At 36.7% G+C, this 15,262-nt stretch overlaps 1 protein-coding gene across 1 annotated transcript in view; it reads right to left on the reverse strand.

Annotated features, from left to right (window-relative positions):
- Positions 1 to 15,262, reverse strand: part of LOC127853441 (transaldolase-like) — a 29,975-nt gene that overhangs the window by 4,499 nt on the left and 10,214 nt on the right. The window contains exons 2-6 of the mRNA XM_052387984.1: positions 4,587 to 4,710; positions 2,825 to 2,932; positions 1,951 to 2,082; positions 1,580 to 1,640; positions 1,008 to 1,122 (exon numbers count right to left, since the gene is read on the reverse strand). Of these exons, the coding sequence (XP_052243944.1) occupies positions 1,008 to 1,122; positions 1,580 to 1,640; positions 1,951 to 2,082; positions 2,825 to 2,932; positions 4,587 to 4,710 (540 nt within the window). The remainder of the gene's footprint in view (positions 1 to 1,007; positions 1,123 to 1,579; positions 1,641 to 1,950; positions 2,083 to 2,824; positions 2,933 to 4,586; positions 4,711 to 15,262) is intronic.

The raw sequence follows: 15,262 nt of genomic DNA on the forward strand, positions 1-15,262 counted from the left end.
ATCTGGAAACCATTTTACTATTTCGGGTCACCGTGACCTTGACCTCTGACCTAGTGACCTCAAAATCAATAGGGGTCATCTGCGAGTCATGATCAATCTACCCATAAAGTTTCACGATCCTAGGCGTATGCATTCTTGAGTTATCATCCGGAAACCATTTTACTATTTCGGGTCACCGTGACCTTGACCTTTGACCTAGTGACCTCAAAATCAATAGGGGTCATCTGCGAGTCATGATCAATCTACCCATGAAGTTTCATGATCCAAGGCGTATGCGTTCTTGAGTTATCATCCGGAAACCATTTTACTATTTCGGGTCACCGTGACCTTGACCTTTCCCTAGTGAACTCAAAATCAATAGGGTTCATCTGCGAGTCATGATCAATGTACCTATGAAGTTTCATGATCCTAGCCCCAAGCGTTCTTGAGTTATCATCCGGAAACCACCTGGTGGAGGGACCGACCGACATGAGCAAAGCAAAATACCCCCTCTTCTTCGAAGGGGGGCATAAAAATCTGACCAAGTTTCTTCAAAATTTTGCAAATAAATTAGACTTCTAGTGTTCACAATGCAAACATTTACAACACAAAAGGCTCACCATCATCACATTGTGCTCGAATGAGCTAAAAATAATCGAACTTGTAATGTATGCTAACTAAAACTGAAATTAAGACAATTTAACAGTATCTGTGATATAGTATCAATAACACTAAAGATTAAGAAGAAGAAAATGCACAGACAAATTTTTTGTTTTCTACAGAATACAATTGAAACCAAGGTTATAGACAGGTGTCAGTTGTTAAACGGTTAATCATATTTAAGGTCAATTAAACTATCTCTGACAGTCCTACACTTCCAAATTTTGAATCGGCTCCGCTTGCTCAGATTCATAGTTTGATTTAAGGTAGGTCTAAGGCAGGGTATCATTGATTTGCTCTCAACCTTCAAGCTTGCTTGATATTGTTGTTCATTCTCAAGACTGTCAAAACTAGACTGGTGTGCCTACCTGGGTCATCGAGGTAATCAAACTTCTTCTGGCCGGTGTTCTGCACAAACCAGTCGAAGATGCGGCCCACGAATGGAGAGATCAGTGTGACACCAGCCTCAGCACACGCCACAGCCTGATAACGGTACACAAGGCTTGCATGTGACCAGTAGAATGCAATTATGATACATAGATGTCTATCTTAAAACAAGAAAGTCATGATGGTCCTTCGGCGCTTACCTGAGCCCAGGGCATGTACAACTATTTTGCTAATTTAATTACTGAGAAATAGACTGGACACAAAATAATGTTGGAAGAATGTTACAAAGATAAAGCGGTAACTATAATTATTCCCCCCTTAAAATGATTCAGGCAGCATAAAAAGAACTTGTTACATAACATTGCATTACTGGTACTCATTTAAGTTCAAGTTTAATTTCAAATGTCTCCCATTTGAGTGGCACTGAGGTAGACCAAATCTCAAAGGAAATATTTTTGTAATATGTAATTTCATCCGTTTCATTTATTCATTACTTGTTTTAATCCATGACCAAGACTGCCCATACTTATCAATATTTCAATACGGTGAATACCTGGTGGAAGTTGAAGAGCAGGGTCATATTGACATGGATGCCATAATCCATCTCCAGTACTCTGGAATCACAGAATTACCAGCATGTCACATGTATATACATAAAGATACCACCTGCAATTACAGCATTACCAGTATTAAAGTCAACTTTCATGTAATACAAAGTATATCTCCCTACTTGGCAATCTCTATTCCTTCCCGAGTAGAGGACAGTTTGATTGGATAAACTGTGCTTGGTACTTTCAGATACTATATGTAAGTATATCTCCTACTTGACAATCTCTATTCCCTCCCAAGTAGTGGACAACTTAATTGGATAAACTGTTCTTTGTAATCTCAGATACCATATATAAGTACATGTATTAATCCTACTTGGCAGCCTCTATTCCCTCCCAGGTGGAGGACAGCTTGATGAGGATCCTCTCCTTGCTGATGCCTTCTTTCTCGTACAGTTCTATGAACCTCCGCCCTCGCTCAATCATGGCCTTTTTATCGAAAGACAGCCTGAAAATGTTTTATCCCATTGAAATTGTATTAGAAAAGTTTAGTTACCTAAAAAATACCTAACTTAGGAAATGAAAATGACAGATTTAAATACTTCAACCATTACCATCAAATTTCATAATCAACAATGTATAGTTATCCACTGTTCCTTTTATCATAATATTTCACTGACTTGGCATCAAATATAAGTTCTTAATACTCAACAGTTGTCCACTTTTTCACATGGCAAATAATACAAAACTTTCACATGTCTAGGCAGGACTCTTGTTAAGCCTCATTTTTATATAATCATATCTAATATTGATGTACTCATTAAACACGCAAAACACAATGAAGTATTACAATTATTACAGACTAAACACACATTATGAAACTGTAGTTCTCGGGTTTTAGTTTGTTCAAACTTAAACTTAGCCATTACAGTTTTGAGCAATCAGACTGGTGTGCACAATCGTTCCACCTTGTTGTCACAACTTAATTAAATCTGGCTAGCTTACCCAGAACCTGCTCAGCAGCAAAGTGAAAATGGAATTTGCAATCAGCGTAAAACCAGAACAGCCTTCGATTAACTTGCAGGCTGTTCAGGTGTTATGCTGTTCGATGCTTATCAGTATCTGAGGGGTTAAAAATGAAGACTCAAAAGTTGAAGCTAGTTTCAGTAAAATAGCTCTTAAATTAAGTTTCATTTTCATATGAACAACAAATTCCTCAAAAAATGGGTATCAAATTAGTAAAGGGTTACCTTGCATCCACCTCTGTTGAGACCCTGCCTGGGATGATCTTGAGGATCTCCAGGCCAAAATTCACAAACACCTGGTCCATGGCAGCCTCTAGCTGCTCATCTGGGTCACTGCAACACATTGAGACACATGGACAGTCTTGGAAGGAAAACACTGATGAAATAAACACACGCCTAAAACGCTTGACAGTCTGTACTAGCAAAATACTGGGATCGGTTAGCTCAAGTTGGCAGATTTAATGTGTAAATCTGGGCTTGTTTAGCCAATCTGTCTATTTTGATGACTGGCACCAGGCTGCATGAATGTGTATAAAGAATTAATGGGTGAATCTGGGCTTGTTTAGCCAATCTTCCTATTTTAATGACTGGCACAAGGCTGCATGTGTATAAAGAATAAATGGGTGAATCTGGGCTTGTTTAGCCAATCTTCCTATTTTAATGACTGGCACCAGGCTGCATGAATGTGTATAAAGAATTAATGGGTGAATCTGGGCTTGTTTAGCCATTATTGCATAAACTCTATCTATAATGCCCTCTGGTGGGGTGCAGAAACTTGACAAAAGGAGGGCTTGAACGGAAGAAATCGTGCATTAACAAGGCGCTCTCAAAATCTGTTCCTGCCCGAGTGCGCAGATGATCATGCCCTCGAAAACGTGTATTATCCCTATAATCTTCCTATTTTAATGACTGGCACCAGGCTGCATGAATGGGTATAAAGAATAAATTCGTGAATCTTGGCTTGTTTAGCCAATCTTCCTGTTTTAAAGGGATCGCTACACGGATTGGTAAAATTGAAAAAAGTTGCTTCAGATTCGCAAATTTTCGATTAAGTTATGATATTTGTGAGGAAACAGTATTACTGAACATTTACCATAGTCCAATATAGCCATTATATGTATCTCTTGACGATCTGTAAACCTACAAATTATAAAGCGTTGCAACGCGAAACAATTGAATAATTTGGAGAGTTCTGTTGTTGTCGTTTAAATTTACGAAACTACGAAGATTGCTTTTATAAGGTATAAAATACTTATTCTGTGTATACTCGGCGGAATAGCCGAGAGGGCTAATGCGTTTTTACTTCAGACTAACTCCAGGACTCCGGGGGTCACTGGTTCGAGCTCTGGTACCGGCTATTTTTTTTTCCTGTTTTAATTTTATTCTTGATTTTTTACTGGAGCTTTCAAGATCCAATGTTTACATTTATCAATATACAGCATTAAATGACAAACTTAAAAATATGCCGAAATCTGTGAAAAGGCCCCTTTAATGACTGTCACCAGGCTGCATGAATGTGTATCAAGCAATAGCAGGCATTTGGCCTTACATGCCTTAGGTGATGTAGACAATCTGAAATCAAGAGCTTAAGATTTTCATAAGTTTTACAAATGATTCTTTAAAGTTTCTATCTCGAAATCATGCTTATATTTTCTAAAAATCTGTTCATACTGGATAGATGCTTCCAATTGATGACATAAAACAAAACTAATATCCACTCCCTTTCAGACACCTAGTGAGTGATTGCAGAATCTTATCTAATTTAAAGATTTATATTTTGTTTGCAGAAGCCCACGTACATGTATTAGTATTGTATGGACACAGACTGTGCTAGCCGGACAGCCCCATCAAAATAGATGTACTGGTAGTATATTACTTAAATTTCCATACTTGTATTTAATTATAAGTGAGGGGTAATTCCCAGCCTGGTATTGCGCATGACTTTTCATGTCTGGTACACTGCTTGTTCAGCATGAGGCGTACCTACCTTGAGACAGTTTTAGCATACTTCACAGCATCCTCCACCAGGTGTTTGTAGGCAGGGTTCTTGGCTGCGGCAAGAATCAGTGAGGGGTTGGTGGTTGCATCTGTGGGCTTGTACTTGCCAATTACTGAAGACAACAAAAAAGACATCACTTTAGGAATCTCATATACAATTATTATGTGAATAGCCACTCACGTTCTTAACTTTGTGAACCTCAAGATTTTACCAGAGCTCTTCTTGGCATCTCATTTTGACCATTTGACTCTTGCATTTTTTAAGCTCACAAATATTAACCTGGCACTGACGTTTATTCATGAATAAATACAACTTCTGTCACTTTCATATGAATGCTGCATTCTGATTGGATAATTTGTTCACGTGACCGGTTTTTCATTTTCCGATGAACCCACGTCGTATGCAAATTTAAACATGAATATTCATGGCGCTACTTTCTGGTCATAAACAAGTTGCCAAAATGACGTCATATTTTGCGCGAAACTTAATGGTGTTTTTTTATTGGTCAATAGCGAAATGACGTTATATTTTTTGTGCGAACTTTAACGATATACCCATTTGACGGAGATCAAACCAAAAATGAAAATAGATTCATACGCTAGATTTAAAAGGACTTTTATCACCCTTATCACAATAGAATTTCAGCTTTAAGATCATTTTGTGTTGTAATTATAAGAATTGAATAGCATTTTTCTGCATTTCATCGGTGTATGAACTGTCAGCAAAAATACACCTAATTTATGCATAAACGCCGTTGGCGTTTATGCCAATTTGGCGTAATTTTCCCGACAGTTCATACACCAATGAAATGCAGAAAAATGCTATTCAATTCTTAAATATATCTCTATACCGTTATGATGAATATATTTGCTTCCGTACTAGAAGTGATTTAAATAAATTGAATGCAAGCAGCCGTGACAAAATTTACTGTTATGACCTCGTTCCAGTCGCACAAAACCAAATGCATATATAGGAAAAACAGTCCAAGCATATAATTTTCACATAGTAATTAAGTTTATGAGTGCCAGTACGATGTTTTCGAGCTTTATTAATGCTGTATGCTGTTTAGAATATAAGAGTAAAATTAATAACAAAGATTTTTTCCCCCAAAAATCCACTCTAATCATTACATGTTAATACAAGAAATACTGATCCTATTATTTTGTTTAAACTCCTACTGTAAGAAACTGTGCTTTTTTCTTAAAAAAACTTATTTAAGCAATTTTTCAACAAAATCAAGTTTAAGTCATGTTGACTGAAAAAATCCATCATATTATTACCAAATGAAACTGAAACCACAGAAAAATTATCTTAGTATCAATATTTATCAAAGTTTTCAAATAACAGTGGGTTAATGTGATTTTAAAGTTTATTAAGTGGATGCAATTACAGTCTCAAATTGGTACTTGACATACAATGATATTTTTAAATAATTACAATGACTCAGCATTTCATTGAATGATTATTCAACTTTTTAATCAGTAGAAACAAAAAGTTTGTGTTTTTACTGTTTGGAAAGCCCTGAATCTGACCATTACGCGAACAAAGTTTTGAAAGAACAAGGGTAAGCAACCATAAGCAAACGTTAGTTGCTTTCCAGTTACCACAGAGTTAGACAGAGGGGCTTGCTGAGACATTTAAGAGTTAATGGATTTTGTTAAATGGTCACAAGTATTTTCTTCACTTCCATCAGCTTCTTTCCCACGGTAGATAAGATTGTATAAAGGACAAGTAACCTAGCTTTATATTATCATGTGATATGAATAAGGGAATTTATCAGACAGGTGTCCAGATAACATATGTTTAAAAGGGAAGCAGGCTTTTTTGGAAGGGCGCAACAATGAGATTTTTAGGCGATCATCCTGTTAGACAATTAGCAGAGATTTTACACTATACTCATGTGATTTGTAAAATCATGTGTATTTATCATGTTTTCCTTTATATAATATACCAGTATATTAGTGTGTATTTAAAAACCATTGTACCCTTATTTGTTATATTGTTACATCAAAGGTTAAAATGTTAATAAAAAACAAGAGCACCGCCTTGCGGGTGCAGACCGCTCATCTATTTTCTTTTTAAAGGTGAAGGGACTCTCATTTTCAATCACAAAGGAGGGAGGGGCGGAGTGAAGAGGGGTGTATAGTGTGGGGGTGTGGCATTTATTGCATTATCTTCCAAAAATGCGAAAAAAAAACACACACAAAAAAAAATCGGGGGTGGGGGGGTGGGGGGGGGTGGGGGGAGTGGCAGGGGATTTTTGGGTGCTATGGTTGGACGGTATTTCAAACATGAAATAATAAAAATAAATATTTGTGTTTTTTTAACCGTTTCAAAAAAAAATAAATTGGGGGGGGGGTGGGGGTGGGGGGGGGGGTAAAGTGTGAGGGTGTGGTGGTAATTTGTGAGATGATTAAACAAAAAAAAAAAAAAAATTAGGGGGGGATTCGGGTGGGGGGAGGGGGGGGGGGGGGGTGGGGGATTCTTGGGTGCGATGGTTGGACGGGATTTCAAACATAAAATAATAAAAATAAATATTTGTGTTTTTTAACCGTTAAAAAAAAAATTGGGGGGGGGGGTGGGGTGGGGGGGGGGGTATAGTGTGAGGGTGTGGTGGTCATTTGTGAGATGATCTTTAAAAAAAAAAAAAAAAAAAAAAAATTTGGGGGGGGGAGGGGGGGGGAGGGCACAGGGGATGGTTTGGGTGGAGTCTATTGTGGTATGTCAGGTAAGAGTAGTTTTGTCAAAGTATCAATCGAATCTAATCATAAATAAAGAAGTTATGGCAATTTTAGCAAAATTTAATAATTTGACCTTGAGAGTCAAGGTCATTCAAAGGTCAAGGTAAAATTCAACTTGCCAGGTACAGTAACCTCATGATAGCATGAAAGTATTTGAAGTTTGAAAGCAATAGCCTTGATACTTAAGAAGTAAAGTGGATCGAAACACAAACTTTAACCATATATTCAAAGTTACTAAGTCAAAAAAGGGCCATAATCCCGTAAAAATGAAAACCAGAGTTATGCAACTTGTCCTTTTACTGAACCCTTATGATAGTTTGCGAGTGTTCCAAGTATGAAAGCAATATCTATGATACTTTAGGGGTAAAGTGGACCAAAACACAAAACTTAACCAAATTTTCAATTTTCTAAGTATAAAAAGGGCACATAATTCTGTCAAAATGCCAGTCAGAGTTACATTACTTTGCCTGCACAGTCCCCTTATGATAGTTAATAAGTGTTGCAAGTATGAAAGCAATAGCTTTGATACTGTAGGAATAAAGTGGACCTAAACACAAAACTTAACCAAATTTTCAATTTTCTAAGTATAAAAAGGGCACATAATTTTGTCAAAATGCACACCAGAGTTATCTAACTTTGCCTGCCCCGTCCCCTCATGATAGTAAGTAAGTGTACCAAGTTTGAATGCCATAGCATTGATACTTTCTGAGAAAAGTGGACCTAACCGCAAAACTTAACCAAAATTTTCAATTTTTTAAGTATAAAAAGGGCACATAATTCTGTCAAAATGCCAGTCAGAGTTACATTACTTTGCCTGCACAGTCCCCTTATGATAGTTAATAAGTGTTGCAAGTATGAAAGCAATAGCTTTGATACTGTAGGAATAAAGTGGACCTAAACACAAAACTTAACCAAATTTTCAATTTTCTAAGTATAAAAAGGGCACATAATTTTGTCAAAATGCACACCAGAGTTATCTAACTTTGCCTGCCCCGTCCCCTCATGATAGTAAGTAAGTGTACCAAGTTTGAATGCCATAGCATTGATACTTTCTGAGAAAAGTGGACCTAACCGCAAAACTTAACCAAAATTTTCAATTTTTTAAGTATAAAAAGGGCACTTAATTCTGTCAAAATGCACGCCAGAGTTATCTAACTTTGCCTGCCCAGTCCCCTCATGATAGTTAGTAAGTGTACCAAGTTTGAATGCAATAGCATTGATACTTTCTGAGAAAAGTGGACCTAAACGCAAAACTTAACCGGACGCCGACGCCAACGCCGACGCCAAGGTGATGACAATAGCTCATAATTTAAAAAAATAAATAGATGAGCTAATAACTCATACTAACTGACAACCAACTAAAATATTCAGCTCATCCTTAAACAAAAGTAACTTGTCAAGACCAGCGGACGAGGGAGTTTCTCTTGCCCTGTTCAGCCTTGGACTCATTACGCATTCAATATTTTCTGTGCAACCTGGGCTTATTGGTCCTCCCTGCCTAGAGGTTAGGGTGACCCCCAGGATTACAATGTAGTTGACCAAAGCCAAATTAAGTTAAGGCTGAATAAGCCCATATCTGTTTAAAAACCTTTATCTTAACTTCATAAAACGTTGCAATCAAAATCTAATATAGTTACATTATGAGTATCGAAGGACATAACAGCCTGAATCAAAGTAACGAAGATTTTCAAACATATCTTTGGAGAAAATTAATTTAAACTGGAAATATTCCAATCAAATGGGTTTTATAACTGAATGAAAAAGTACTTAAAACAACTATCACATAAATTATGAACATAAGCATAACAGTTATTTTTAAACCAGAATGTAATGGTTATAAAACAAGGTCAGTAAAACTACTCAATCTTATCTGTTGACAAAACAAGGTGGTCATAATGAAGAAAGGAATGTAGTTGTGACTATGCCAAGATTAACCAGTATTGCAGTTTGTTGAAGATTTATTAACTGTTTGCACAGAATAAGAGATAGAAACACAACTACTTAGTTTTCACTTAATACAACATTAAACATGCGGGCTACACAAACCTTTGATTGTGAGCTAATTATAAGCCAATCATCAATACTAATTTGTTTAAATGCATACAAATATCATTTTCTTTTGAAAACATCAGAAGCGGCTATTTATAAGGCAGAAATTCTAATATTCTAATATTGTCAGTTTTCTGTTCAGTGAACTATGTTAGTAAAGGGTACAGCAGCTTAAAAAACTATGATATTTCAATTATTTATATTTTTTTTACATTTAAATTATTTTCTATCTGTCTGCTAGGTCATGGTATATTTTGATTGTAATCAAGTACAAAACTTTTTGTTAATTAACATCGAAGCTTTACCTGTCCTTTTGCATATCAAGGGGACATAATGTCTCTTAAGCTTTCACCCAAGCTCATGAGCACAAGTTTCTGAATCATCATACATGGCTCGAATGATGTCAAGATAAATAGTCTGACTATGTTTGATCAAGACTGAGTCATAAATGTGGTCCTAGCAGAGGTGTGATAAAAGAACTAACTCGGGGGAGGAAAATGCCTTGGCCCACATACAGAGTAGGAAAATGCCTTGGCCTACATACAGAGTAGGAAAATGCCTTGGCCCACATACAGAGTAGGTCAGGAAAATGCCTTGGCCCACATACAGAGTAGGAAAATGCATTGGCCCACATACAGAGTAGGTCAGGAAAATGCCTTGGCCCACATACAGAGTAGGAAAATGCCTTGGCCCACATACAGAGTAGGTCAGTTAAATGCCTTGGCACACATACAGAGTAGGAAAATGCCTTGGCCCACATACAGAGTAGGTCAGGATAATGCCTTGGCCCACATAGAGAGTAGGTCAGGAAAATGCCTTGGCCCACATACAGAGTAGGAAAATGCCTTGGAACACATACAGAGTAGGAAGATGCCTTGGCACACATACAGAGTTCAACAAGAGCACCGCCTTGCAGGTGCAGACCGCTCATCTATTTTTCTTTTTAAAGGTGTAGGGACCTATCTCAATTTCAATCACAAAGGAGGGAGAGGTGGAGTGGAGGGGGGGGGGGTGTATAGTGTGGGGGTGTGGTCATTTATAACATTCCAAAATTGCAAAAAAAAAAAAAAAAATTTTGGGGGGGGGATTTTTGGGTGGGATGGTTGGACGGTATTTCAAAAATAAAATAATAAAAATAAATATTTGTGTTTTTTAACAATGTTTGAAAAAAAAAGAGATGTGTTCATCAGAAACACAATGCCCCCAATTGCATAGCTTTGAATTTTTTTTTTTTTTTTACCTTTGACCTTGAAGGATGACCTTGACATTGAACTTTCACCATTCAAAATGCGCAGCTTTATGAGAACGCCGCTTTGAAATATTTTTTTTTAAACTTTGACCTTAAAGGATGACCTTGACCTTGAAGGATGACCTTGACCTTGAACTTCCACCACTCAAAATGTGCAGCTTCATGATAACGCCACTTTGAAATGATATTTTTTTACCTTGAAGGATGACCTTGACCTTAAAGAATGACCTTGACCTTGAACTTCCACCACTCAAAATGTGCAGCTTCATGAGAACGCCGCTTTGAAATTTTGTATATTTTTTTACCTTTGACCTTGAAGGATGACCTTGACCTTGAACTTCCACCACTCAAAATGTGCAGCTTTATGATAACGCCACTTTGAAAAAATAATTATTTTTTTTTACCTTGAAGGATGACCTTGACCTTGAACTTCCACCACTCAAAATGTGCAGCTTCATGATAACCCTGGTTTGAAATTATTTTTTTTTGACCTTTTACCTTGAAGGATGACCTTGAAGAATGACCTTGACCTAGAACTTCCACCACTCAAAATGTGCAGCTTAATGAGAACGCCGCTTTGAAATTTATATATATATTTTTTACCTTGAAGGATGACCTTGACCTTGAACTTCCACCACTCAAAATGTGCAGCTTCATTAGACACACATGCATGCCAAATATCAAGTTGCTATCTTCAATATTAAAAAAGTTATGGCCAATGCTATAGTTTTCGGACGGACAGACGCCATATATTTGACATTTGACCTTAAAGGATGACCTTGACCTTCACTTTTCACCACGCACAATGTTCAGCTCCATGAGATACACATGCATGCCAAATATCAAGTTGCTATCTTCAATATTGAAAAAGTTATGACAAATGTTAAAGTTTTCGGACGGACAGACGCCATAAATTTGACATTTGACCTTGAAGGATGACCTTGATCTGAAGGAGGCCCAAAGTCGCTCACCTGAGATAAAAAGAAATGACCTGTTCTTTGCAGCCCAAGATATCAATAGAACAAATGTTCTAACCATGTTTCATGAAGAATGAACAACAAATGGCCTCATGGCAGAAATGCTTATCAACAAACTGGCACCATTTTTGAACTTGTCCAAGATATCATTGGAACAAATCTTCTTACAAAGTTTCATGAAGATCCAACAATAAATGTGGTCTCTACAGTGTTAACAAAGCAAATATTCATGACGCACAACTGAAGACAGACAATTGACAAAAGGTGAGCACAAAAGTTCACCATGAACAAACAAGATGCGTTTGTGAAACACAATGTCCCCCTATATGATGTTTGACCTTGAAGGATGACCTTGACCTTGTGAAGGATGACCTTGACATTGACCTTTCACCACTCAAAATGTGCAGCTCCATGAGATACACATGCATGCCAAATATCAAGTTGCTATGTTCAATATTGCAAAAGAATTCATAAAATAAGCGATTTGGGCCACATATATTTGACCTCTGACCTTGAAGGATGACCTTGACCTTGACCTTTCACCACTCAAAATGTGCAGATCCATGAGATGCACATGCATGCCAAATATCAAGTTGCTATCTTCAATATTGCAAAAGTATTTATAAAATAAGCGATTTGGGCCACATATATTTGACCTCTGACCTTGAAGGATGACCTTGACCTTGAGCTTTCACCACTCAAAATCTGCAGCTCCAACAGATACACATGCATGCCAAATATCAAGTTGCTATCTTCAATATTGCAAAAGTATTCATAAAATTAGCGATTTTGGCCACATATATTTGACATTTGACCTTGAAGGATGACCTTGATCTTGACCTTTCACCACTCAAAATGTGCAGCTTCATGAGATACATATGCATGCCAAATATGAAGTTGCTATCTTCAATATAGCAAAAGTTATTGCAAAATGTTAAAGGTGCAAACAGACAGACAGACCAACGGACCAACAGACCAACAGACAGACAGGGCAAAAACAATATGTCACCCACTACTATAGTGGGGGACATATTGCAAAAGTATTTATAAAATAAGCGATTTGGGCCACATATATTTGACCTCTGACCTTGAAGGATGACCTTGACCTTGAGCTTTCACCACTCAAAATCTGCAGCTCCAACAGATACACATGCATGCCAAATATCAAGTTGCTATCTTCAATATTGCAAAAGTATTCATAAAATTAGCAATTTTGGCCACATATATTTGACCTCTGACCTTGAAGGATGACCTTGACCTTGACCTTTCACAACTCAAAATGTGCAGCTTCATGAGATACATATGCATGCCAAATATGAAGTTGCTATCTTCAATATAGCAAAAGTTATTGCAAAATGTTAAAGTTGGCGCAAACAGACAGACAGACCAACGGACCAACAGACCAACAGACAGACAGGGCAAAAACAATATGTCCCCCACTACTATAGTGGGGGACATAAAAATATTATGCTCATAAAGATTGTCAGCATGTATGAAGATAAGCAAGTGTCATTCAGATTGAACTAAAAATGTGACTAAAAGTATTCACAATGTATCACTATAAACAACTGTGGTAGTGCAGTCTCATTCGCTTACACAAGTGAACTGGTCACGGGACAGTTACGAGTTATGTAACTTTGAGAGCACTTATGTAGTACGGAAATATTTATCGAGTCTAATTAAAGAACGCTTATTTCCGGTCCAGATGACACCACTGACTGGCTGTAATTCAATTAACTAAAGGCATCCAGTCAGATACGCCTGAATACACTCTAAGAATTTATCTATAAGTGAAAACCAAAGCAGCTTTAATGAAAATAACTAACTTTAGTCTAAAGAATCTATGCATCGTAAAAAATGAACAAATACAGCAAATATCTTAATGAATGTACAAAGAAGTTCACAATCTGTCAAAAAAACTTATATAAATATTAGTTACTGTTAGTCTAGAATTTGCTTCAAAAATTTAGTTTAAGTCTAACTTAATCTAAAGAACACAATTTATGGAGAGTGGAAAACTCCAGTGACTCAAATGTAAAAAATAAGAAGAATTTACAAAAGTTATTAAAATCAAAAGAGTCTTTCTAATTTAGAAAATGCCAAATTACAATGTTGCCATGGAAACAGTTTCATAGCACAGTAGTCTGCTGAGGTTATTGATTTTCCCAATCCAATTGATCTTAGAAGATGTTCAATCAATACACCAAAACACAGTAGGTTAACTTTTCATTTCAGTAAAGATCAAAGAAAAGGCTCTACAGTGCATTAGTACATGTACAGTTATTTTATGACATAGAAACAATAGGTTTATTAAATTTCATGCAAACTACTGTCTTTATGTACACCACATTTTATGAAAGAAGTCCAAGGTTTATACAAGGGAGTTAACTATTAGAAAGTGTGTACAGGTTATCTTTCTTTAATATTATGGCTTATCACAACTAGACTGTTCACATGTTTTCACTATATACATATAGAGAAAACTTCCCCACCCCCTGGCGGCCATGTTTTTCCACCAATCATGACCATTTTTGAACTCGTCCGAGATATCTATAAAATTGATGTTTAGAAAAAAATTATAATGATTAGGCAAAAGATGTGACTTCTAGTGTTCACAAGCTTTTTTTACTATATAAATATAAGGTAAATGACCCCCCACCCTGGCGACCATGCCTTTTTACTGGTCAGAACCATTTTCGAACTCAACCGTCATATCCAGAAAACACATGTTCTGACCAAATTTCATGAAGATTGGACCAAAAATGTGACTTCTTGAGTGTTCACATGTTTTCACTATATACATATAGAGAAAACTGCCCCGCCCCCTGGCGGCCCTTTTTTCACCAATCTGGACCATTTTCGAACTCGTCCGAGATATCAATGAAACCAATGTTTTGACCAAGTTTCATGATGATTGGGCAAAAATTGTGACTTGTAGTGTTCACAAGCTTTCTCTATAGCCATATTAGGAATACTGCCCCGACCCCTGGTGGCCATGTTTTTAAAGGGACAGAAACCATTTTTGAACTCAACCAACATATCATTTAGACAAACATTTTGACAAAGTAACATGAAGATTGGGCATAAAATGTCAGTGCTTTTTTCCTTCTTTGGGACCCGCCGAAAAACGGCCCTTTCCCCTCAGATTTTTTTCCCCTCAGTAGGTAAATTTTCCCCGAGTTCATTTTTTTCCCCTTAAATAAAAAAAATATATATTTTTTTTTAAATTTAAAATACATTTATAAGTTAACCTTATCCAGTGTAGAAAATATAACATATTGCATAATTAAATTATCTGTTGCCTTGAATTCGTTTTAAAAACAGCAAAATATGTTAAATTGATTAATTAAGAATTATCTTATTTTCCCCAAAATCCGGCGTTTCGAGTGTTTTTTTCCCAATAATTCGGTACTTCGCGCAATTTTTTTTCCCCTCAAAAAAGGCCAGGCCCTTTCCCCAAAATCAGACAAAAACCCCTGAATGTGACTTCTACAGTGTTCATAAGGTTAATCTTTTTCTGACCTAGTGACCTAGTTTTTGACCCAGCATGACCCAGTTTCAAGCTCAGTTGAGGTATCAATGGGACAAATATTCTGACCAAGTTTCATGAAGATCAGACAATAAATGTGGCTCTGGAGTGTTCACAAG

This window comes from Dreissena polymorpha, chromosome 12 (assembly GCF_020536995.1).
Source record: "Dreissena polymorpha isolate Duluth1 chromosome 12, UMN_Dpol_1.0, whole genome shotgun sequence".
Classification (NCBI taxonomy): domain Eukaryota; kingdom Metazoa; phylum Mollusca; class Bivalvia; order Myida; family Dreissenidae; genus Dreissena; species Dreissena polymorpha.